Consider the following 25917-nt stretch of genomic DNA (forward strand, 5'->3'; position numbering starts at 1 on the left):
TAAAAATATTAAAATGTCATGTTGAGTATGAATTCTATTCTGTTCTAATGATCATTTTTATCAACTATTATAAAGATGATTCAATATTATTTTATGACTACATACAATCTGTAAAATGTTTGCCATGAGCACAATTGATTCATAATAATACATTGATAACAACATTATAATATGCATTAATTCATTATTTTAATTGTATTATTTTGATTATGATCAGTTTTGAATGTATTTTTTTTTTTACCAATTTTAGTACTGTTTGATATTCCAATTGTTATATCATCCATTGTAATGTGAAAAAGCGAATTCAATATTAATATGTATTTATTCTATTAATTTCCCAGTTGGGTATTTGATTTGACATTATTTATTTATTACTTCGATGTATTCTTTTGTTATTTTACATATGATTTGAATAATTTCGTATCGTTATTCTTAGCGTTGTTTTCAATGTTTTGTTTGTTTGCGTGTGTAATTTCATGTTGTTTTGTTATATTTGTGGGTTTTGTTTTTTTTTGGTGATGAAAATGTTGTTCTTAACGCTCTTCAGCATTGTTCTGTTACTTTGCAATTTTCGTCACTTTTGGGTCCAATTCATCTTCCCCGCATTTCTCATTTAGCTTATAGTTGCCGCGGGTTGTTTTTGGTTCAATCTTGGGCTCTTGTTACTACGGCAACACGCGCCCCCCCCCCACCCCCACCCCTTACGAACGCGTGAGACTTACAGCACATGACGACATCATCATCATCATCCTCATCCTCATCCTCATCATCATCATGGGCCGCTGTGGTCGTTGGGTTTCCAGGGTGCGCAACCCAGAGGAGGCCGAGCTGGGGAGGAAAAAAACAAAACAAAACAAAACAAAACAAAACACGCAACCCTCGTCAGCGGGTCTCCCGGCGGGCCCCGTCCAAGAACAAACACATTTTAATTGTCACGTGCACGGATAAAACGCGTGCAAAAAGCACTGTCCCGTATGTCTCAACAAATCCACGCCCTGGAGGATGGACCTGCTGCTGTGTTTCTCAGTGTTCAGGTAATGCGAGAAGACAAATTGGCCCCAAAAAGGTCGCTGTTTCCAACGCGGTCCCCCGTTATTGTTCTCCATGGCCACTCACCAAACAATTACGGCATCACATTCACCGAAACAATCGGCGCGATTGTAAAGGAGAGCGTGACAAAGCTCTCACGGCGGCTATTTGCGCAGATGGTCGTCGCGTCTTTCGTAAAAGAAAGTCATTAGAACGAGTAAAGCGTTTGCATTGTCCCAAAAGAACATCTTTTGCTCTGGTGTCAATATGCTGCGCGTTGGGAGCCTCATGTTTATTTCTTTTTTTCTCCTTCCAGGCTCCTTTTCTGCCACAGCGACAACGGCCTCAACCGTTTTGCAAATGCGCACAGGTATCAGGTTCGCTCATTCTACAAGCAATTGACAGTTGGCCGTTCCTTGTTTGAACTTGTTTTGTCAGATGATATAACCAGCATCTTTCAATGGAGGAAAATGATATCCTTTAATCGTGTTTGTACTTTGACCGCATACAGCTCCGCCTCGACGCACGACCTGATTTGCGAGATTTCGAGACGTTCGCGTATATCAGAGCGGCTGGCAATAATATTGAATATGCTCTGAGGGATAAAACCTCTGCCAACGGTAAAATGTTCTTCATTTTGACTGATGTTTTTTTGTTTTGTTTTTTTCCAGACTGCACCAGCGTCATGCCAATACACCTCTTTTTCGGTCTACTTCTCGTCACCATGTCCGGCGCCACCTCCCCGGCCCCTCCGTCCCCCCCTACCACCGGGGTGCCCGCCTCCACGCCGGCCTCCACGTCCATAGGTACGAGCATGACCCCCGCCGCCTCGCCTTCCACGGGAGCACCCGCAACCGCCCCACCGCAACCTGCCGCGAGCACACCTTTATCTACAGCGACCAGCCCCGTGCCGCGGTCGTCCTCCAGCGGCGGCGGCGGCGGCAGCTCAATGACGGCCACCGCCACAGGCACACCTTTATCCACAGGAACAAGCCCCGTGCCGTGGTCGTCCTCCAGCGGCGGCTCAACTGCAGCCACCGCCACAGGCACACCTTTATCCACTGGAACAAGCCCCATGCCGTGGTCGTCCTCCCGCGGCGGCAGCGGCAGCTCAGCTTCGCCCACCGCCACAGGCACACCTTTATCCACAGGAACAAGCCCCATGCCGTGGTCGTCCTCCAGCGGCGGCTCAACTGCAGCCACCGCCACAGGCACACCTTTATCCACAGGAACAAGCCCCGTGCCGCGGTCGTCCTCCAGCGGCGGCGGCGGAGGCAGCTCAATGACGGCCACCGCCACAGGCACACCTTTATCCACAGGAACAAGCCCCGTGCCGTGGTCGTCCTCCAGCGGCGGCTCAACTGCAGCCACCGCCACAGGCACACCTTTATCCACAGGAACAAGTCCCGTGCCGTGGTCTTCCTCCAGCGGCGGCTCAACTACAGCCACCGCCACAGGCACACTTTTATCCACTGGAACAAGCCCCATGCCGTGGTCGTCCTCCAGCGGCGGCTCAACTGCAGCCACCGCCACAGGCACACCTTTATCCACTGGAACAAGCCCCATGCCGTGGTCGTCCTCCCGCGGCGGCAGCGGCAGCTCAGCTTCGCCCACCGCCACAGGCACACCTTTATCCACAGGAACAAGCCCCATGCCGTGGTCGTCCTCCAGCGGCGGCTCAACTGCAGCCACCGCCACAGGCACACCTTTATCCACTGGAACAAGCCCCATGCCGTGGTCGTCCTCCAGCGGCGGCTCAACTGCAGCCACCGCCACAGGCACACCTTTATCCACTGGAACAAGCCCCATGCCGTGGTCGTCCTCCAGCGGCGGCAGCGGCAGCTCAGCTTCGCCCACCGCCACAGGCACACCTTTATCCACAGGAACAAGTCCCATGCCGTGGTCTTCCTCCAGCGGCGGCGGCAGCAGCTCAACTACAGCCACCGCCACAGGCACACCTTTATCCACAGGAACAAGAAGCGGCATCATGCAGCCGTCGGCCGCTGGAACTAACGCTGCTGCTTCTACACAAACAACTTCTGCTAGCTCAGTCCGTGCTCCTAATACAGGAGCCATCTCTGCTTCCTCCTCCTCCTCCTCCTCCTCCACCACCACCTTGATGTTTAGCACAACCTGGAGTCCAAACAGCAACTCCGGGACCATGAAGACAATGCCGATGATGTCGTCTCCCGCCGAGGTGTCCACGTCCACCAGTATGTTTTGGTTTACAGGTTCATGTTGTTCCATCCATCCATCCATTTTCTTCTATCCATGATCGGGTCACAGGGACATCACCTTATGCAGGGAAGACCAGACTTCCCACTCCCTAGCCACTTCGTCCAGCTCTTCTGGGGGGGGGGGGCGTTCCCAGGTCAGCTGAAAAACAAGTCCCTCCGGCGTATCCTGGGGCATTCCCAGAAAACCTCACCAGGGAGGCGTCTGGGGGCATCCTAACCAGATGCTCCCAGACGCCTCATCTGGCTCCTCTCGATGCGGAGGAGCAGCGGCTCTACTCCGAGATCCTCCCGGATGACCGAGCTTCTCACTGTATCTCTAAGGGAGAGCCCGGACACCCTGCGGAGGAAACTCATTTCGGGCCGCTCGTATCCGGGATCTCGTTCTTTCGGTCACGACCCGCAGCTCGCGACCATAGGTGAGGGTAGGAACGTAGATCGACCGGTAAAATGAGGGCTTAGCCTTTCGGCTCAGCTCCTCCTTCACCGTGACGGACCGATACAGAGTCCGCTTCACTGCGGATCTCCCGCTCTATTCTTCTCTCACTCACGAATAAGACCTTGAGATACTTGGGGCAGGATCTCTTCCTTGACCCAGAGAGGGCGCGTCACCCTTTTCCGACTGAGGACCACGGTCTCAGATTTGGAGGTGCTGAATTTCATCCGAACCTCTTCGCACACGGCTGTGAACCGCTCCAGCGAGAGTTGGAGATCACAGCTTGATGTAGCCGTCAGAACCACATCTGCAAAAAGCAGAGACGCAACGCTGAGGCCACCAAACAAGAGCCCCTCAACGCCACGGCTGCGCCGAGAAATTCCCTCCGTGAAGGTGATGAACAGAATTGGTGACAAAGGGCAGCCGTGGCGGAGTCCAACCCTCACTGGAACCGAATTCGACTTACTGCCGGCAATGCAAACCGGACTCTGACAACGGTCATACAGGGACCGAAAAGCCCGTAAAAGGGACTCCGGTACTCTATACTACCGGAGCCCCCTCCATGTTGGGCGAAGTCCCACGCACCCTCGAGCACCCTGCTGAGGGTTTTCGAGCTGGTCCACTGTTCCACAGCCAGGAAGAAAAACACACTGCTCCTCCTTAATCTGATCTGGGTTTTTTTAAGAAATGTCTTTTTTTTAAGATGAAAGTTTCATTTTGTCCAGGACAAAAGTAAATTGTTTGAAGAAAAAACATTTGTAGTTTTTTTTTTTTTTTTTTTTAATTCCACCTCAAGAAAAAAAAAAGTTGTTTCTTTAGGGGAAAAAAGTATCCTATCAAAAAAAAAAAAATCCCAACAAAAGGGTTCCAAGAGAATTTAAACAAAGGTCTAAAAGTTGATGATGATGATGTTATGCAATTTTCATAGAGCTGAAAAAAGTCATATTTATTAAAGAAAAATTCGTAAATGTTCAATTTAAAAAAAATATTATTTTCCCCAAGAATGAAATCGAACGTGCCTCTACGAAAGTCCTTTCATGGTTTTATGATGTTGTCGCTTTCCCACGTAAACAATCCCACGTCTCCGCAGCCACGGCCGCGTCCGGCGCCGGCGCCGGGCACTCCACGATGATGATGACGATGTCCGCACACGCGGGAGGGAGCATGTCCGGTATGACAACAAGCACAATGAACATGGCAAGTCCAACTCAAACCTAACAAGAGCAACCGTGGATGGAAAAAGTCTACACACCCCTGTTGAAATGCCAAATTTTGGTGCCAACATTCAAGAGTGCTTCTAATTAACCCCAAATAAAGTTCCGATGTTCTCGTGAGCTTTTCCTGAAGGTTTTGTGCTAAGACAGACTACTATTTGGAACTGCTCATAACTCCCTCCACCTTGACCGAGGCTGTATTGAGCGGTTCTCGAGGGCTTTAACATTTTGTGAGAAGTCATCGAATAAACTGCTGACACGGAGTGAACGACTAGAAAACTCAAATTCAGATCTCCCTACCTAAAATTGATTAACGAGCCAGTTCGATGTGCAAACCATTTAAAAAGATGACATTTTGCGATTTAAAAAGAAAAGGAAAAAAACAAAATACGAATGCCACGAAAAGCCTACTAGAACAGCTCGATCTTATCTTGCCACCTATTTTAATAGGTGGTATTTGAATCGGGGTGTGCAGACTTATTATAGCCACTCTGTCTCTCTCTATAGACATCGTTTTCCCATATCCTCAGCTTTTTGAAACGTGTCCCCCCAGGTGCAGATCTACTGTCCGGTATTCTCGTGTAATTGCTCAGAATGCAACGCCATGTACGCCAGTCATAATGCCACCCTTTGTGCCAGCGGCGAATGGTGTCAGGTAGGGGGCACCCAAACCGCGCACCGACCACCGCATCTTGGTGCGTCATGAGACAGGAACCGTATTTCATCCTTCCTTTTTCGACTGGTATAACGCTGGCATGGAAACGGGAGTTCAGAATATCCAGTGAGAGGATTTTCATTCCAAAAGAATATGTAAAAAATAAAAAAATTAAAAATACAACAAACCTATAATAACAATATTACAACATGGTATATATTAACACATTGAAAGATCTATCCTATGTTTTCCCTTTTTTCTTTACATCTCTTTTGTTGTTAAGATCATAACTTTTTGTCCTTGACTATACGCAACTACGCTGTGAAAACATAAAAAAAAAAAATATTATTTAAAAAATAGGACGGTGTTATTATACCTCTATGATATTTTGGTTTTTCAAAAATAGGCAATATTACATTGGTGTTTCATTTGCATTATGGATTACGAAAGGGCGCCTGATTTTTATTGAATTGTTAATTGTACGTTTTGCCATCTCGTGGCGGTGACATTCTAATTAAAAGGTTAGATTATCATTTTTAATGGGACAGGAAAACATCTCTCCGAATGTTCTGAACTCCTGACCACAATGCCTGTTGCGTCACGATGAATCGGTTCCGCAATATCAAATCATTAACGCTCAATTCATCGCCGATCGTGCCCGTAGCACCACATTTGTACTTTCTGTACACGTCGATCGAACGTGCCTCTACGAAAGTCCGGAAGTTTAAAACTGCATTCTGGTGTTGTGGTGTAACGCGTTAGCTGTCGAAGATGGACATGTGCGACTACGCGGCCAACTGCAGCGCCCCCTGTGACAGCGGCTGCGCCAACGCCTCTCGCGCCAACTGCGCCGTGGCCTGCTGCAACAGCACGGGCTGCCTCGCCGACGCGTTCGCGTCCCTGGCGACGACGACGACGACCACGGGTAGGCGACACGTAACGCTCGGCTCGCAATCTGTGGAACTGTAAACCCGCATTCACGTCGAACTCAACTCGACGAGTATATGTTATTTAAATGTCTAATTTGTCGGCATTACTTGTTAATTCTGATTACGATGAACTTGTTCATGTGCTTATTGTCATTTGGTTGTTGTTTTTTTAAGACCGATCAATAGTTTCTAGGAAGGAAAACGATTGAAATAGTGTAGCATTTCTAACTCATAAAACCCTGAATGTGGATTGTATGATGAACAACGAGCTCTCCAGCACGTTGGCTATTTTGCACGTCACCTGGTAGCTTGTCCACTTTGTAAACTGTTTCTCATTTGAGCATAAATGAGATGAGCCTCCATTTGCCTGGTGCAACCTATCATAGCCACAATAGTTACGCGCAGTGGCTCGAGGATGTCACTTTAAGTAGTCGAGTCGTAGAGCATTATTTTACTCCCAAAAGAGAGCATATTAACGTAACGCCTTACTGAAGCGTTACTGGCAACGAGATACCAGGTTTGATTTTTTTTTTTTTTAAATCTACTTCGCCAGGGTTTACATCCTTCCGTCCACTTTCGACACATCTTATTCTCAACGTCATTGCTTGATGATGGCGTCTCGTTGTTTTTGCCAAACAGTTGCTCCGAGCACCGCAGCGACCACGACCGCCGCCCCCGCCCGGAAAACTACGCCGGCCCACGTAAGGACGATCAAGTTGCTTTCCACTGCACAGACGTTGGTCGCGTTTCCACTTCGAAATTGTACCGCGGGAACCTGAGAAAAACGGATTTTTTGATTCTTCGATCAATTCGATTTGCGGTCGTGAACACTAAACAGGTTTAACATTCACGATGGCCGGCCTGACCGTTTTGCAAACATCAGGGAGGAAGACAGGATCATCACTCAGGCTCGCCTTTTCGAGACATCCGCCAATCGGGCCTTTGCTGATTTGGAGCGGAGGGGTCACAAAATGCACAAATTTGCTCCGATTGTCGGCACGTGTTTCTGCTCCGCTTTAGGCGCGTCATAAATCTTACGCGCCGCGCAGTGGAAAACGCGACTGGCTGCTTGTGGTGTATCGAACATTATTCCCCCCCCCCCTCGCCCTCGCTCTCGCTCTCTCAGGGAAACAAATGCCGCCAAGGGACGTGCACCGGCGCCACCTGCTACGCCGGCTTCAGCAACACGCTGCAGACGTGCGCCTCCGCGCAGGTGCACTGCCAGGTCAGGACCAGAACACACCAGTCAAGGGCGCGGCTCAGTTCGCTTTGGTTGCAGTCAGTAAAGTCGAACGCTTGTGTACGCACAATTTTATTTCAAATGCCATATGGAAAAAATAAACTGATAGCAGTCAATTCTCCCAAAAAGGAATGATTCTCAAATAAACATTGACAATATTTATTATATTATTTTTAAAAATTATTATTTATTTTTTGTATTTTTTTATTTTATTTATTTATTTATTTTAAAAATAATAATAATTAACAGTACATAACGGCTTCAGTGCTTTCTTCTTGTTAGGAAATGACCGATGGAGTCGAGTGTAACAGTAACAATTTGAACAGTGTAAATTATTATGCCATAAAAACTCCAACGGGTCATTAAAATCAGTATTTTACCATCCATTACCACTCAAATTGTGAGGTGAGGTTGGAATGAGTCAACGAGTTTGACATAACGCCAAAAGCCTATCGCTAGCCGTGACGTCCGCGAGCCAGAAGCTGAGCTGCGCTGAACCGAAGCCCCGCAATTGGCAGGAGATGGGGACCGAGCGCTGCTGCGAATAGCAAAGAAAAATCTACGCGTCATTGACACACGCCTAAAAGGAGTTTGTAAGATGGCAGCCAAGCACTTCAAACAGAGGCTCATAAAGCATCAACACCGCGCGTCGAGCGCAGTGCTTCTCAAACCAAGTGCACCCTAAAATAAGGACTCTTCAAGTACCCAGCCACTGTAGCATGATGCACATTTGGAACATTTAATTCAGTGATTCTTTCACGTACCACTAGAGGGAGCCCACCTACCATGAGCGGTACTCCAACAGCACTTTGAGAACCACGGATTATTCGAGCATGTACACAATCATGAACCGACGATACAGAAATGGTCGACTTCAGTCGAGAAATCATTCAACGCAAACGAACCACCTTCACATAAGGCTCAATATTAGCTAGCGTACTAGCATGAACGACACGCTAGCACGAGCTGACGTGAGCTCGCACACGAGCAAAACAAATTGGATACGCGTTAGCACTTTACACAAACGATATCAGTCATGAAAGTCACCTTTTGCCATTTACACACAGTAATAAATGTGATGGAATACAACAGGCAAAGCTGTAACTGCAACGTAGACGACACAGCTACTTGTCGCTACATCGGAGGAGAAGCAAAAACATGCTTTCGGTTTGGAAGATCGAATGTTAAGAATGGCGAGGGCCGCCGTTACAAAACACACACCAACATTGTTCGGATGGATTTATTGACTGATGTCTGTGACAGCGCGGACAAAAATCATCGGCAAAGCGTCAACACCGTACGTGCGGCGTGTACACGATCATGAGCTCGTGTTACATGAACGACGGTATTCAGTAGTTGGCTCCTGAGCCCTGCGCCATCTTTTCCCCCAGCTGATGAAAGAAACGGTGGGCTCCGCCACACAGTGGACGGCGGGCTGCGCCGCCAACTGCTCGGCGCAGACGCCGTGCGAGGCCGCCGCGCCGCCTCCCTGCCACCTGGAGTGCTGCGACGCCGCGCCCGACGCGTCCTGCCTGTGGCTCAACGGGACGCTCAACCACGTGTCGTCCCGAGCCGCGGGCCCTCGTCTTCTCGCGGGACCGGCGGCGACCTCGCTGTGCCTGCTGCTGGCGTCGGGGCTCCTGCTGTGAGGCGGCCGTCCCTTCGGCGAAGCGCGTGCGCGACCCAGCGCGCCCCCGCCCGTGACCTTGCTGATTGTATTTTACGAAATGTTTGGGAACACACACACGCACACTTGGCAGCTTTTTCCCCCCAGTTAAAAGGCCAAAGACAATTTGATGGAAGAAGTATTTAAAAGAGACATCATCATATTACATTTAGTTTGTAAAACGCAACATGCAACCCGTCCTGTGTCGTTTCCTATTCTATTAAAAAGAAACGTGCCTTACAGCTTAAGATTCGGATAAGGAAGACAACCCTAATGAATGTTGATCGCGTAGCACAATGCAGCACACTGGTGCCTTGAGATACAACAAAAACTTTGCAAATGTTGTTTTTAATAAGGAATATAATATAATATTGCACTTCATAAAAACGGGAAAAACAGCACAATTAAGTAGAACGTAAAGAAACAAACGGTTTTCCCATCGTGCGTTAATGCTCAAATTCATTTCATTGTGCCGCTCCTTCTGGTGTGCCCACATTGGCCACCGGGGGGCAGTACAATACAGTCAAACAGACAAGTGTCAGGTGAGCAAAATCCGGTGAGCACAGCAGGCGGCGGCGGCACTGAGCGCGCGCTGCAGAGCGACGTCCGCCAAATTAATACCTTCCCTGCCATGGACGGCTTTAGAAGTCAAATATCCATGTTAACCGGCGAGGCTGGCAGTGAACGAGTTAACGACAATACATGGAACGTGTCGAAAGGCAACCGAATTTTGTTCGGCTATTCCCCTTTGTTTGTCGAGAATAGGCTTATCACAAGCTCTGGTTTGCGTCAGGGTTGTTCTTTTCTCGTACAACCACACAGTCTAGCCGGCTCCCGTTGCGCACATATCATATCATATATGTAGAAATCGGGGGCGTCATTATGGACGGGAGAGCAACAGGAACATGCAAACGCCCCACAGGAAGGCCGCAGCCCGGATTTGAACCCACCACCGCTGAACTGTGAAACATCTGCGGTGGTGGGTTTCATTGTTTTTAATTCCGTGAACAAACAAACAAACAAACACAAACACTGGTTTCTGATCAAATTTAATAAGTGCATTTTTTTTATTGAAACTTACATTGTGATTCATGCGAAAGGCTACCAGTTTGATACACACTTCTGAAATAACACATTTGCTCGAATTCCCTAAAATAATAAATTACCATTATGTTATGATGAATAATTAATGACATTCATTTACACCATGCAACAATGTATGTCTGTAAATCTCTGTCATTTACCTCGCCATATATTTTTTTCTCCAAAGGAATACAAAAATAATCTCGTACGATTTTGGTGATTGGGTGATTAGCTCAGAAAGTCAAATTAAGTTTTCATGCGCCGTAGAATTCTGCTTTAGCCAGTAATATATTTAGTAAGCAAGATTGCACATTTGGATTCTTCCCGGCGGTTGTTGCGGTAGCTTTAAAAGCAGGGTGGTCCCGGTCCAGGTCCAGGAGGAACGCCTTCAGCCCCGGGTGGAATTCTTCAACCTCCTCATCACGCTGCAGCCACAAAACAAGGAGATTTGATCTTAACTCAGTTTAGTTGGGTTTAATTTTCGGTTCTTTTAGCCACTACCGTGGATACCGGCAACCTCCGAAGTCCAACACCTCAACAGTCTTACAATTTGATTTGGTTTTTTATATTCTGACTATTTTTCTCTTTAAAAAGTACAACTTAATCTCACAATACTAAAAAAAAAAAATTGTTTTTGAAATCTATTTTAATGTTGTATTACAATGACTTTTTACTTTGGATTTTTTTAGTATTATGACTTTAAGATCGTTACATTTACTTTAAAATTACTTTCTTTAAAATTCTTATTTTATATCTTTTCAAATATTACGACTTTCTAATACTCTCAAATGATGCGTTTTCTTTAAAAAAAAAATGATTTTAATCTTTTATTATTGCAACTATGTTTGAAAAGAAATTGAAATCTAATACGACATTTTTCTTTTAAACAAAAATACATTTTTAATCTTACCACTTTGTCTTTAAAATATTATGACTATAATGCTGTAATTATACAACTTTTATTTTCTTTGAAATGATACGACTTAATCTGGCAATATTAAAGCTTTTTTTGTCCTAAACGAAATACTTCTATCGTAATATCATGAGTTGATATTTGAAATAAAATATGCTCATCATCACACGAGAAACGATGTTAAAAAATGTAATCTCGTAATCTTATGTTTTGTTTTGTTTTTTCGCCAAAATAAAAGAAATAAAAAAGTGTTTGGAATGTTATACGGGTTTTTTTTTTGTAAACAACAACAAAAAAAGATTTAAAAAAAAAACAAAAAAAACATGATTTAAAAAGTTTAGTCATACATTTCAAAATTGTAATTTTATTTTAAATATATATTATAAATATATATTTCTTTTTTTTGGAAGAAAAAATATTTCTTTTTTTGGAAGCCCGCAAAAATTGGACCTTTTTATGAAAAAGCTTATTTGGAATGAAAAACACTTTCATGTTTTTGAAAAAAAAAAAAGCCATATTTTCCAGGGGAAAATAAATCCATAATTTTATGAAAAAAAGTTGGAGATCTTGGAGGGAAAACACTTGCTTATTTTATATTTCGAAAACATCATACTATATTTATTATATAGTATATATATAACTTTTTGAGAAATAGTAATTTATTTGCCTGTATGTTTTCAAGAGTATAATAATCAGATTTAAAAAATTTCTGTTTATTAAAATAAAAGTTAAGATTTTTGAGTTGTATCTTTTTAAGAAAACTGTATATTTTCTGAGAAAAAAATAGTTTCAAAATTTTTTAGTACAAATGTGTATATGTATTTTTAAGAACCAAGTTGTATATTTAGTTAACATAAGGAAAAAGGTTGTATAATTTGAGAAAAAATAAATTCAAGAAAAAAACTATTTTCCCTTTTGGAAAAAAAAAAAAAAAAAAAAACAGAGAAAAAACAAACTGGAATTTTGTTCAAGAAAAAAGTGTTAAATGTCACAAGCTGAAAGTTGAAGTCGTCCAAATTCCTCTGAGCGACATCCGTCCTTCACTCGCCTCCCAAAATGACTTGAAAGTTTCGCGAGGTTAAAATGCGTTCAAATCTTACCGGCTGCCGCTCGGCTGTCGAGCGGCCGTCGTCTGACCGATAAAGTCGAGGAAGGCAAACGTCAAAGGTCAACAAGCGGCCGGTGAAAGGACACTTCCTGTCTGCGTTTTGATTTCTTCACGTTAAAAGCCCGCTGGTGTTTCTCTGGATGGAAGTGGATGTCGAAAAACAAATATAGTGGACCTTCAGCGATTTTTGAGATTTTCACTATTCGCGGTCCGGCCCGGTCTTTATTGGCCATTAATAGCGGGGGTCCATTGTATGAGAAAAACAATAACCCCTAACCCTGTACAACACCCGGTGAGGACAAGATGAGAGAGGACAGAAAAGGTCAGGACAGGACAGGACAGGACAGTTGGGAGACGTTAGTGGCCAGAGAACTTAAAGTGTCATTAGCAGGCTGCGACAGAGACTGGAGGAATCACAGAAAGGCACACGAGTGCGGGGGGACTTCGGTCGCTCCGGCCTGACGACCGCGACGGCCAACGGGGTGGCGTCCGCGAGCGTCGGGCCGCGAAGCATTTCTGCACGTCGACGCGAAGCGGCGGCCGCTTCCTGGAAAAAGTCGGACGGGCGTCGAAGAGCGGGCGACTCACCGGGCCGGCACGCGCGGCCAGACGGACGCGATTCCCGTCAGCGTCGACTGAAAAGCCAGACAAAATATTCGCCCGAACGAGACAAACTACATGATCGAGGTCATCTCGGATTTTTGCTACAAATATATATTGTATTTTGTTATCGATTTGTTATAGTTCCTGGTTTTTATGAGCTACATCCAAGCATTTTATTTTTTTAATTTCAAAACAAGACAAAAAGACATTTTTTTCCAAAGTCAATTGAAGGATATATGAAATAAATATTTGCTCCACTAAGTTTAAACATTTTTGGAAAATAGTGTAAAATAAATCAAATAAAAGCTAAACTCAAAATATGATACAAGCCTTTTTATTTTTTTTTCAGACGAGTCATCTAAAAAAAAAAAAACGAGTTCATTTAGTTTTAAAAACTAAATCACCTAATTTCATTTTTATATTTATTACAAAAATGGAGCAATAAAATGTTTTGTAATAAATGAAATACAACTAAAATGAACTGTAAAATATAATATAAATATATTATGAATATAAATTAAATCTATAAAAATGAAAATATATGTGTATTTGTTGTTTTTATAAAAACATATTGTTCTTGTAATTGTTCCAATGATTGCCAGTTGGACAATGTTTTATTGTCGGTGTTTTTAGAGCAAACAAAAACAACAACAAAATTCTAAAGTGATTTTTTTTTTTTTAATATATATATTGACCAATAACAACTCGCTGTCTTTTCCTAAAGTGATGCATTCAATTATCGTTATCATTTCAATATTGGCGATGTTTTGCGATGACCGCCGCGAACTCGAATACGCGTGAACGCGTGCGAGCGACGTACCGCCGCCCTCGGCCAGCAGGCGGCGCCCGGACCGCTCAAATCTCCCGGAGCGCCGCCGGCCCGACGTCGGGCGCGCCCGCCGGGATCGGCGCCGTCTGCGCGGCATCGACGCCATGGAAAAGTTGGTTCGCTGGTCACGTCCTGGTCACAATTTGGCTGGCGTGTTTTAGCGACGGCTTTTCCCTCCAGAAAAACGCTTCTTATGCGTTTCAAATGGCTTACTTCGAGCAGGATCCCTCGCCGCATCGTGGCCGCGGTTCGTTTGAAGCTGCTGCGCATCCACGCTGGCTGCCAACATCTGCTTCTACGAAGCCAGCCGGTGAGCTTGGTAGCTACGGCTCAATCATCTGCCACGACGTGTTGCATGAATCTCGCACGACGGACAGCATCTCGCCGTTGTACGTTATCGTTTGATTGATTTCATTCCAATCCAAAAATTCGGACTCAGCGTTCATTTTTTTCCCTTCTTTTTCCCAAAACTCACAAATCGACTTGACTTAGCACCGATTCATTCGTGGCGCTAGTAACCACGTCAGGAGTTCGCAAACTTAAAAACAGAGCTAAGCCGTTCTCAGGTTTTGTTTCCAACGATGTGAAATGTGTCCGAAAGCCGCAGAGACTGACAACAAGAATTGTTGAGATGCTGGAACTTTATTTGTCAACGCGTCTTAACGAGCAGAAGACAGAATATACTGTGAGTATCAAAAAGAAGAATAAGCGACATCGTTGATGGGTTTCGGTGTATTGCGCTTGAGGCACGCACGTGCACGCGTCGCTTAGAAAAGTCAACACGCACACACACACACTCAGTGCCAATAGGATTTTCTTTTATACGTTTGATAGAAATCCCTGATAAAAGAATGCATACTGTAGCCAAGGTGCAGTTGAAGAAGAAGAAGAATGCGGCGCGTTCACGCCACGGCTTCCTCCGGGAGCGGCTCGTATCCTCCGTCTGCTTTGGCGCGGCTCTGGAAAAGAAAAAGAAAAAGAAAAAGAAAAAAGGCAACGCATCATCTCATTTCTTCTCACACAAACAAAGCGTGTGGGAAAAAGAAACAGCATGATCATACGTCAATTTGACTGTTTTGGAACTGCAAATGTCTTTAATAAAGGAAATGCTCCTATTTAACCTTTGTATTTGGTATTCGTACTGTATATGTTGCGTTAGTAACTGTCTCTTTTATACTTTTGTCACTTTTCTTGTGGAACTGGCTTTTCATCGGAAGAATACACATTTATTTTGCGTATTTTTTTGTTCCAAAATAAATTACACCCTTAAAAAATATGATGATTATTATATGAGAATAAAGCCATGTTTTAGCACACTAAAACATGGTTTCATTCTCATATAATAATAATAATTCTTCAAAAAATACAGCTTTATTCTTTCAGTTTTTAATTAATTTCTTCATTTAATTTAACAATTTTTCATACTTATTTCAATTTATTTTGACGTCATTATTGAATTCAACTTATTTCAATTTGCTTCTTGAAATTATTTTCTTTTGCAACTTTAAAAAAATAATCATAACAGACAACCTTTCCCCCCCCCTCAAATGTATAACTTTTTAAGTATAAAGGAATTATGACTTTATCTTAAAGGAAAACAAACAAAATAAAAATAAAAAAAGAAAGAAAGAAAATAACCCAAAAAATAAAAATAATCACCCTTTTTCAATCTTGGATAAAAAAAATGGAAGTATTCTCACAACATTCCGACTTTGATCTCATTCGGTAATGAATTGTTCTGCTTTTATTGCAGCGCTAATAGTCGTGAGCAACGGTCGACGTCATTGCCCAAGCACGCCAGCAGGGGGGCGGGCAAACGTCTCGACGGGCGGTCGATCGTTACCTGCTGCCAGCGGTCGTCGCAGCCGCCGTCGCCGTCGCCGTCGTCGCCGTCGCCGCGGCACAAAGATTTGATGGCGAGCACGCAGGAGCTGACGACCAGGCACAGTTCCAGTACGCACAGCACGATGGCGACGCCGTTGACGCCTCTCAGCAACATCTACGCCGCCGCGCACAAAAAAACATGACTTTTGATCGAAAAAAAAAGAAACGAACAAAAATCATTCTCATAAATTACGCATTGTTATTTATTCATTCAATGAATTACTGGATAGTAATATTATTTGATTTTCATCATATGACATTTTTTTACATTTTTTTTTTTTTACAAAAAATACATTTTACCTCAAAAAAAACCTTTGTTCTCTCAATATTATTACTACGGAAATACATATTTTTCTTTTTGAAAAAGTACTACTTTATCTGGTCTTATTTGTTTATTTCAATATGACTTATTTTGAAAAAAACGTTTTATTATTATTTTTTTATTGTCATTTCATAAATACAACTTTTTATCTCACAAGATTAATTATTTTTCTTTAAAAAAAAATACAACTTTATTCTGGAAATACTATTTTTTTTCTCTAAAAACTAAATCTTTATCTTTACAAATACTTCTATGTGGAAAGATATGACATTATTCATTTAAGATGATGACTTTTTATTTTGTAAATCCAATGTCATACTGGTAAGATTGCATATTTTTTGAAAAAAATATCGTTTTCATTTATAAAAAAAAAAGTATTTTAGCTCATACAAAATAGGACTTTTTCTCTTGATTTCCCCCCCCCCCCCCCCCCAAGATTACGACTTTATACTTGTATGTGTACAACCCTTTTTAAGAAAAAATTATAAGAAATATGAAATTTGATCAAAACTACATTTGTTTTGTAATTTTGATTTTGAAGTTTTTTGAACTCTCGCGGGATTAGTGCTGGCTAGAAAAAAAAAAAAATGATGATTTTGAAAATACGATTTGTTTTTTTCAAACTTTTATTTTGGAAATGCAACTTTTTATCTCGCAATATTCCATTTTTTGTTCACTAAAAAAATCCGACTTTATTCTCGCGGCGTCGCTGCTTTTTAATTTTTTTGTTTTTTTCATGAACACGACTTTCCTCTCACGTCATTCCAACGTCATCGTGGACGCGCTCGTCCAACGATTTGCGCGCGGCGCGTGAAAGTGGGCGGCCACTCACGAGAGTCAGGGCTTTCCCCTCCATGCAGCGCTCCAAATAATTTTGCGCGGCGGGACTCGGGGTGGTCGCGGTGCGCCTGCCGGACTCGTAACCGTCGTAAACGTCGTACTCTCGGCACACTCGCCACAAGTATACGTAGGCCACGTTCTTGGCGTAAAGGACGACGCCGGCGATAGCGAAGGCGATGCCCGAGAAGTTCAGAATCACATTGACCAACACCTAAAAGACAAAAAGGCACAGATGATAGAAATAAATCAAGAAAAAAATACGACATGCTGGCAGTTCGGCACCCGACTAACCAGTTTGTGGATTTTTTTTTTTTCTTATTTTCTTTCAGTTTTTTAATCATATTGTTTCCCAATTGTTTTTCCTTTTCTACTCACCAGACACGGACTCGGGAACTTCTCGGACAAAATGCAGACGATGCCGAAGACGATGAACTGCGAAGGACAAAGACGACGAACAGACATCAACATTTAAAGGGGAATTATTGCGCTTTTTGTTCACCAACAGTTCCATAGTGTCTTAAAATCATGACATGTAACGCTGTAGTACAACTTTATTATTGTGAGATTGCATCTTTTCTTTGGGGAAAAAAATGCTTTTCCTTCTTGGAAAATATGAATTCATTTTTGGAATATGACATTCTACAAAAAATACAACTCTTCTGTGAAATAAAGTGATTTTTTTCAATCTAAAAATGATATGACTTCATTCTCACAATATGAAGATTGTAAGACATTTTAACTTGATTTTTTTTCTTTTTTTACAATTTATCTTAAGATTTTTTTTATTTTAAATATTTTATCGAAAAAAAAGCATTAAAAAATGACTTTTTTCACTCTTTTTTTTTTAAATACAACTTTATTCTCTTGTTATTATGATTTTTCACGAAGAAAATAAAATTTGTCTAAAAATAATGACTTCATTCTTCGAAGATAAAGATATTATTGATTTATATTTGTTTTTAACTACAACCCCAATTCCAATGAAGTTGGGACGTTGTGTTAAACATAAATACAAACGGAATACAATGATTTGCAAATCATGTTCAACCTATATTTAATCGAATACACTTCAAAGACAAGATATTTCATGTTCAAAATGATAAACTTGATCGTTTTTAGCAAATAATCATGAACTTGGAATTTTATGGCTGCAACAGGTTCCAAAAAAGCTGGGACAGGTGGCAAAAAAAGAGTGAGAAAGTTGAGGAATGCTCCTCCAACACGTGTTTGGAACATCCCGCAGGTGAGCAGGCTCATTGGGACCAGGTGGGGGCCGGGATTGGCTAGAAAAGGAGCTTCCCTCAATTGCTCGGTCATTCACAAGCAAAGATGGGGCGAGGTTCACCTCTTTGTCAACAAGTGCGTGAGAAAATAGTCCAGCAGTTTAAGGACAATGTTCCTCAACGTACAATGGCAAGGAATTGAGGGATTTCATCATCTACGGTCCATAATATCATCAAAAGGTTCAGAGAATCTGGAGAAATCACTGCACGTAAGCGGCAAGGCCAAAAACCGACATCGAATGCCCGTGACCTTCGATCCCTCAGGCGGTACAGCATCAAAACCCGACATCAGTGTGTAAAGGATATCATCGCGTGGGCTCAGGAACACTTCAGAAAACCAACGTCAGTAAATCCAGTTCGGCGCTCCATCCGTAAGTGCAACTTGAAACTCTACTACGCAAAGCAAAAGCCATTTATCAACAGCACCCAGAAACGCCGCCGGCTCATCTAAGATGGACCGACGCAAAGTGGAAAAGTGTTCTGTGGTCCGACGAGTCCACATTTCAAATTGTTTTTGGAAATTGTGGACGTCGTGTCCTCCGGGCCAAAGAGGAAAAGAACCATCCGGACTGTTATGGACGCCAAGTTCAAAAGCCAGCATCTGTGATGGTATGAGGCTGTGTTAGTGCCAATGGCATGGGTAACGCACACATCTGCGAAGGCACCATTCATGCTGAAAGGTACATACAGGTTTTGGAGAAACATACGCTGCCATCCAAGCGACGTCTTTTTCATGGACGCCCCTGCTTATTTCAGCAAGACAATGCCAAACCACATTCTGCACGTGTTACAACAGCGTGGCTTCGTAGCAAAAGAGTGCGGGTACTCGACTGGCCTGCCTGCAGTCCAGACCTGTCTCCCAACGTGTGGCGGATTATGAAGCGTAAAATACGACAAGGGAGACCCCGGACCGTTGAACGGCTGAAGCTGTACATCGAGCAAGAATGGGAAAGAATTCCACCTACAAAGCTTCAACAATGAGTGTCCTCAGTTCCCAAACGTTTATTGAATGTTGTTCAAAGAAAAGCTGATGTAACACAGTGGTAAACATGTTTAACACAATGTCCCAACTTCATTGGAATTGGGGTTGTAGAAGAAATATGACAATTTCTTTTGTGAATTGGATTTTTGTTTTGTTTTGTTTTGTTGGGAAAATACATAATTTAGCTACAAATAACTTTTTGGGATGAATTTCAAACTTGACGGGTGGGCAGACCCCCAATTAACTTTGTTTCACTTTTCCATCATCTGTCCCGTTTGCAGCGTCTTACCAGTGCTCCCAACCAGTGAGGAAAGGCACTTGAATCCATTTCCCAGCTGGAGGCCGGCCCGCTGCACATGAGGATGGCGCCCAGGCCGATGTTGAGCAAGCCCACCATGATGTGCAGCGCCCCCAGAACGGACTGAGAAGTCCCCGTGACGCCCCTCAGGTGGCGGGACACCGAGCAGCACGCGGGGCTGTAGCACAGGCCCCCAAAGATTTGGCAGAGGGGGGGGAAGCGACTTTTGGGGTTGGAGGTCAGCGTCAGCATCATCACCCCGTCCGCCTTGGTCATGGTCACCGACATCCTGTGTGTCTGAATGGATGAATGAGAGGCATTTATGTGCATTAGTTTTGAACAGATCTGCCCAATCCAATATGGCAGACGCGTTGACGTATTGCAGTAACGGGCCATCACGCTCGATGAGGCGCCCACGCATATAATGTCTACGGTGTGGCACACACGAAGCTAAAACAAACAAAAACTAAAGAACGAGCTTGTTAGCAGAAGACGGTTTGTAAACCGGGCAGTTTGAAATGTGGAAACGTACAACAAAAATCCATGTCTTTTCCGATGAGAAGGCGACATTATTTTTTCTCCCTCGCCGGCGGAAGTGGCGCTGGGTGTGACTTTAGCAACAGAGCACGCAGTGCTGCCACCAATGGTCACAAGGTGTACTGTATTTACAAAGCATGGCTTTAGAAAGCCTTTTAACACGCAGAAGCTTCAACTATAATCTCGTATTAGTCTCCAGCCACGAGTAGCACTCCAATTATGGCAAATATTTTCGCCGACGTGTAGTTTGTGAGATCGGAAGACACGCTGCGCCATTGTTGCGCTTTCTAAACCAACAACACGCGAGGACGCCAACGCGGAAAATCATTTTCATTTTTATTGAGAAACGCAACATAATGCTTCTCACTTGCCTCCGTGTGGAGATTGAACAAAGCCGATCGAGTCCTGGATGACGTGTGAGGGCCGAGGACGACTTTCGAGTTGTTCCCGGAAAACCACCTCCAAATGTTTAACCCTTTAACGCGCCCGCCGCAGATCACAATCGCGCAAGTGCTTCTCAAACTTCTTACACCGGCAAATACCACCAAAAAAAAACAAAACAATCCCCAAATACTCAACTCTACAAGAACCATTCACTATCATGACCGACATAAAAGTACGGGAGCCTATACACTGCACTTTATTGTGTAATGTTGCAATTTCTTTTCTCGAATGATATTCATTTCATCCCATAAAGACGATGTTTTTTTGTTGAAAACGGCAACTTTGTTGTCGTAGTAGTACCAAATGTTCATTTTGAAGAAAATGCGTTGGATGCGTGTGGATGGTGTGCCTCCGTGTGTGGGTGTGTTCCCTGGAGGTGGTCAACAATATTGTTGTTGTTGTTGTTGTTGTTGTTGTTGGTGAAACGACCGCCCTGCAAAGCAATGAGTCGCTCACTCGTCTGAAGGCAAAACAGCTGCTTTGCAGGCTCGTGCACACATAGACGTCAAAGGGGGGCTCGAGACCCTGCCCTTTTCCTCGCTCGGCTGCTGGGAAGCGAGTCCGCGCGAAGTCCGCTAAGACGTTTGCTCACGAATACGCGGATTGGCTTTTTCTTACCCACGTTCCCAAAACACGTTCGCTTCGAAGAAGCTCGTTTGTCCACGGCCGCCACGTTGTTCGACCCACGGTTTAAAGGCGACTCTTGCGCCGTGGCCGTCATCAACAGCTGCCCTTTCTGCGTTTGTGGGGTGTCAGATTGCAGGATGATTGCATGACATCGTCTGTCTGGATAGGATCGTGCTACATGTATACAGTTGTTTATAAAGATGATTCTGATTCTGATTTAGCTCAATTCTAACTTTTTCTTTTTGCAACAAACTCCCGTACACCGACTCAATTGTTTTAACAATGCTTATGTCTTTAAAAATCTGTTTTTTCCTAGCAATACTAAATGTAAAAAGTGACCATCTGTAATTTTTTGACATAAAATCATTTCCTTCCACATTTTTGCAACGTCACCAAAAGGAGGATAGAAATGACATTCATCAGACTCACCCAATTAATATACCAACTATTTAGCATTTTATTGGTGTGAATTTTTTTCTTTTTTTTCTTTTGGGGGGGAATCTGGCTTGCTAAGATTAAGGAACACTGCTGTTCCATTCTGTATTCAAATAAATCGGAGAGTGCCTTCAAAATTCAGCTATTTCAGGCCCCACATTTATAAACATTATAGTGGACATCTTTTTTATTTTTTTTTCAAGTTTTCCATTCCACATCTTCTCAAGACTTTCTACCGTACGTACGTAAGTAATCTCACTTGTCATTTGGCACCGAATATTGTGCAGACTGGAAGTGGTGTTGCCTCCCTGGTCGCTGGCGTGTACGTGTACGTATCCGCGCGTGCGCGCGCGCGTCGCTGCTGGGGGCTGAATGATCGCCTGATGAATATCACCCGCGCCTGCCTGGAAATGTTTCTTGCTTGGTACAGAGCGCGAGCAGGCAGGGTGCCGACATTTCTGTTGTATAGTGTTCAAATTAAATGCCAGGTTGCTTCTTCGTGCAGTTCCAGTACCACCTGGTGGCAAGTTTGTGAGTGTATTGTCATTTCAATTAGGCATATCTTCGCCCCCCCCCCCCCCCCATTTTTGAGGACCCACCCGAAGTCTGATGGAAGTGAACAGAATCGGGTGGAATTCCCCCGTCAAATGTCGAAAATCACGATGTGCGCGTCAATTAGCTAGTAAGTGCCTCAATGACAAGAATTATTAGCGAATGTAGCTTGTCTATGTACGCTGAACTGAATTCTACCTCCGCTCTTGTAGGTCATCTTATGTTCCTGCCTCTTCGGGGAAAAAAGTGTTCACTACAGCCATTTGCATCCTTCTTGAAAAGTCTACCACCATCTGTCCCTCCAGGTTCCTTTCCTGGATGCCGTACTTAGCCGTCACTTCTTCATCACCCCTATTTCCTTCACCAACATGTCCATTACAATCTGCACCAATCACGACTCTCTCTCTCTGTCTGGGATGCACAGAACTACTTCGTGTAGCTCCTTCCAGAATGTTTCTTTCACCTCTAGGTCACATCCTACCTGCGGGGCATAGCCGCTAATCACATTATACATAACACCCTCAATTTCAAGTTTCAGCCTCATCACTCGATCTGATACTCTTTTCACTTCCGAGACATTCTTAGCCAACTCTTCCCCGACTCCATTTCTCTTCTCTCATCTACACCATGGTAAAATAGTAATAATTGAAACCCTGCCCCTAAACTTCTAGCCTTACTGCCTTTCCACTTGGTCTCCTGGACACAATATAATCAACCTTTCTGCTAATCATCATGTCCAACCGACTCCTGAGATTTTCCTGTCATAGTCCCAACATTCAAAGTCCTCACATTCAGTTCTAGGCTCTGTGCTTTCCTCTTCTCTTTCTGCCGAAGAACCCGCTTACCACCTCTTTGACTTCGAGCCACAGTAGCTGAATTTCCAACGGCGCCCCGCAGGTTGACGGCGCCGGTGGCAGACGTCGTTAACCCGTGCCACGACCGATCCGGTCTGGAATTCTTTGGATGAACGCTCATATTTGTTTGGCAAAGTTTTAAGCCGGATGCCCTTCCTGACGCAACCCTCTGCATTTATCCGGGCTTGGGACCGGCCTACAGTTTGCACTGACTTGTGCCTCCGTTGAACAAAAAGTTACTATTGGCAGCAAAATCAAAGTAACTGTAATCTGAGTACTCTAATATAAAAAGTAACACGTTAGATTACTTGTGACATCACCGGACCACATTTTGGGAGTAACGCGTTACTTACCGGTATAACTGGTTTTGAAGTATAGTGCCTGCAAGTGCAAACTCCTCACCAGCGGCGGTGAAAAGGCCAAACGCTGGATATAAAAAATATATATACTTGCTGGCTAGTTAGCTGCTAACGACATTGCCGAGTGAGCCGGCAAAACACCACATACTAACGATTGCTTTAATGGTGAAAATAGAAAACAGTAGAAGGCGACTTGCGGACTAATTAGCTGCTAACGTTGCCGCCGAGTACGAAGCCTAAACGTCATGTTCTAACGGTAGCCTCGAAAGTCCAACCAATTTACTTTTACTCACTTAAAATGAGTCAATTGCTGATAGTCACCTAACGGTACCTATTTTAGTCTACTTAACATTTGATATCCAAAATCTTTTGCTTGAATTAACCCCCCCCCCCCCCCCCAAAAAAAAAAAATGGAAAAGAACAAATCATTGCAAAACTAGCTCATACCTTAAATTTCACCGCGTTGGTGTGGTGAAAAATGGCCGCGGTTGGCATTACTTGTAGTCCAGATTGTGTCATACAACGCCAAATTGGCGGCAAGAGGAGTACGGAAGTAAAAATATAGTCCAGCATCTCTCGGTTTTGATGAAACATAAATGGAAAGAACTCTCACGGTTGAATTGTCAGGACTAGAATTGTCACTAATTCGGTGCACTGAGAAAACCCAAAGATATAAGACGGTGCCAAATAAAGCTGTCATGAGACAAGAATCATACAAATCCCATCATGCACCGGCCGTGGTGACCTGTGACCCCTCCCACTTCGCGGTTGAGTAAATACAACACGCATCATATGCGTAGTAGGGCTGCATTTAACATGGCTCACTGTGGTGATGTAAAAAAGCGCTTGTGAAGAAGACAGTCCCCAGTTTCTTGTGTTTTGAACAAAAACAGGAATTCCGAATTGGATTTTTCGGTGTAAAACTCCAAAACTATATTTTCAGTGTTGATATTACATTATAACACTATGTAACCATTCCAAATGCTCAAGATGATTTTTTTTTTTTCAGTGTACCACTGTTAGCCAAAACACTAGCTGTTGCTAACTTAGTCTAAAAGCACAGCAGTGAAGTTCGGTGCTCATATCCACAATCATACAAGCTTCAAACAAGGAAGGCGCAAAGGTTTTTACCGTTCTTATTTAACGGTTAAACAAGAATTAGATACATTTAAGATTCAGCTCCTCCCCTCCCGAGCTGGCCACTAAAGCGTGCGCAAATCACATTCAATTCAATCCTTTGGTCAAAATTAGATATTACACTTTGGTACCAAGCTGTCAATTGAAATTACAATTAAAAAATACAACTGAAATCACAAAATAAAACAAAGATTCAACAATTGAAAAAAATAAAATAAACGTGACGGCATTATTTTTTTCTTCAGTGTATTAGCATGTGATTTCCCATCGATCAAACCTTTATATGTGGCCTTTATTTTTATTATAGCACCTTACAAAGCAAGATAAGTGCTTAACAAAACAAAGGACAAACACATCGATACCCAACGCCCAATTAGTCGCAATTAGAAAAGACGATTAAAACATCATGTGCAGCAGCGCCATCGTGCGAGCTGGTGGACCCCAGTCAAGAAACACTAAACATGGCCAATGAGTACAATAACCGATACTCGCTACACATTCCAACAGCACTACGTAGGGCACTAGTGGATAGGGAGCGATTCCCGAGACAGCCCATGACGACGACTAGCACCCATGCCACTTGGCTCCACCCACGTGCGAGGTAGCCAACCACAACCGCCGAAGCGATGCCATTCCAAACGACAAAAAAACGTCTGGCCGTTGAGAGCCAATTAGCCGAGTCGGAGGTTAGGGCGGGCCGAGCGGGCGTTCGCACAATGGGCGTCCGCAAGGCGGGCGAACGCATCCTCCCGATTCCTCGTGATGTTTGTCTGCGTTCCTGCGGTCACCTGACGACTGACGCCGGCTCAATGCGGCAACTGTGCGCTCAAATGGAAAGCATCACGGCACCTATACAACATTACCAATGTCTGCTTTGTCAGGGCCGGGAAACGCCAAACAACGAGCGGAGAGGTAGAGAATATTTGCATCTGGCACCAGTGCGCTTGAATGGCACGTAATCGGGCACACATTTTCATTATCGCAGGACACACGAAAATCAAAGTATAACCTGTGGTGTGCAACGAATATTAAGTCAAACATTTGAATTTGCCGTTTGTCAACACCAGGAGCGTTGGAAAATGCGTACTAGCGCATCAGTGCGTCCGATTGAGGCAAAATCCGGCACGTGTTGCTCATGAACTCAGAACTCACAAATATCTAAACATTAGCTATATTGTGAAACGCAGGGTAAGTCTGCCATTGTCGTTGAAAGTGTTGTAAAATATTGCCATCCGGCACCAGTGTGTCGGATCAACTCGAAATTCGGCATGCATGTTTGAGCTTGGTGGTACAGTTTGAGGATTAGAAATCTTGAGCCCCGATCTCGAACGAAACTGCATTGTTGTCTTACTTCAAATGAGCGAATAGCTAATTGTTCTTTTCTCATCTTTTGAACAAAGTGCTCAGTGTCAGACACCATTTCA

The 25917-nt window shown here is 43.8% G+C and overlaps 2 protein-coding genes across 3 annotated transcripts; one reads left to right on the forward strand and one right to left on the reverse strand.

The window, feature by feature from the left end:
• The first annotated feature begins 2836 nt into the window (after positions 1-2836).
• Positions 2837-4917, forward strand: LOC133401961 (uncharacterized protein DDB_G0271670-like). The gene is made up of 2 exons (XM_061675494.1): positions 2837-3242; positions 4790-4917. The coding sequence occupies exons 1-2, from the start codon at positions 2837-2839 to the stop codon at positions 4915-4917; spliced, it is 534 nt and encodes a 177-aa protein (XP_061531478.1).
• A 9645-nt stretch (positions 4918-14562) lies between these two features.
• On the reverse strand, positions 14563-20627 carry LOC133402216 (uncharacterized). 2 transcript variants are annotated; one of them, XM_061675856.1, is made up of 6 exons: positions 20453-20627; positions 19540-19845; positions 17361-17417; positions 16978-17196; positions 15783-15938; positions 14563-14898 (listed from the first exon to the last, which is right to left on the reverse strand). In XM_061675856.1, exons 2-6 carry the CDS (start codon positions 19834-19836, stop codon positions 14842-14844), a joined length of 786 nt encoding a protein of 261 aa, XP_061531840.1. In that variant the 5' UTR covers positions 19837-19845; positions 20453-20627; the 3' UTR covers positions 14563-14841. The 2 variants fall into 2 exon arrangements, with proteins under 2 accessions (XP_061531840.1, XP_061531839.1); XM_061675855.1 differs by having other exon boundaries at positions 20457-20623.
• Positions 20628-25917: the final 5290 nt, after the last annotated feature.

The sequence above is a fragment of the Phycodurus eques genome, chromosome 4, assembly GCF_024500275.1.
Source record: "Phycodurus eques isolate BA_2022a chromosome 4, UOR_Pequ_1.1, whole genome shotgun sequence".
Taxonomy (NCBI): Eukaryota; Metazoa; Chordata; class Actinopteri; order Syngnathiformes; family Syngnathidae; genus Phycodurus; species Phycodurus eques.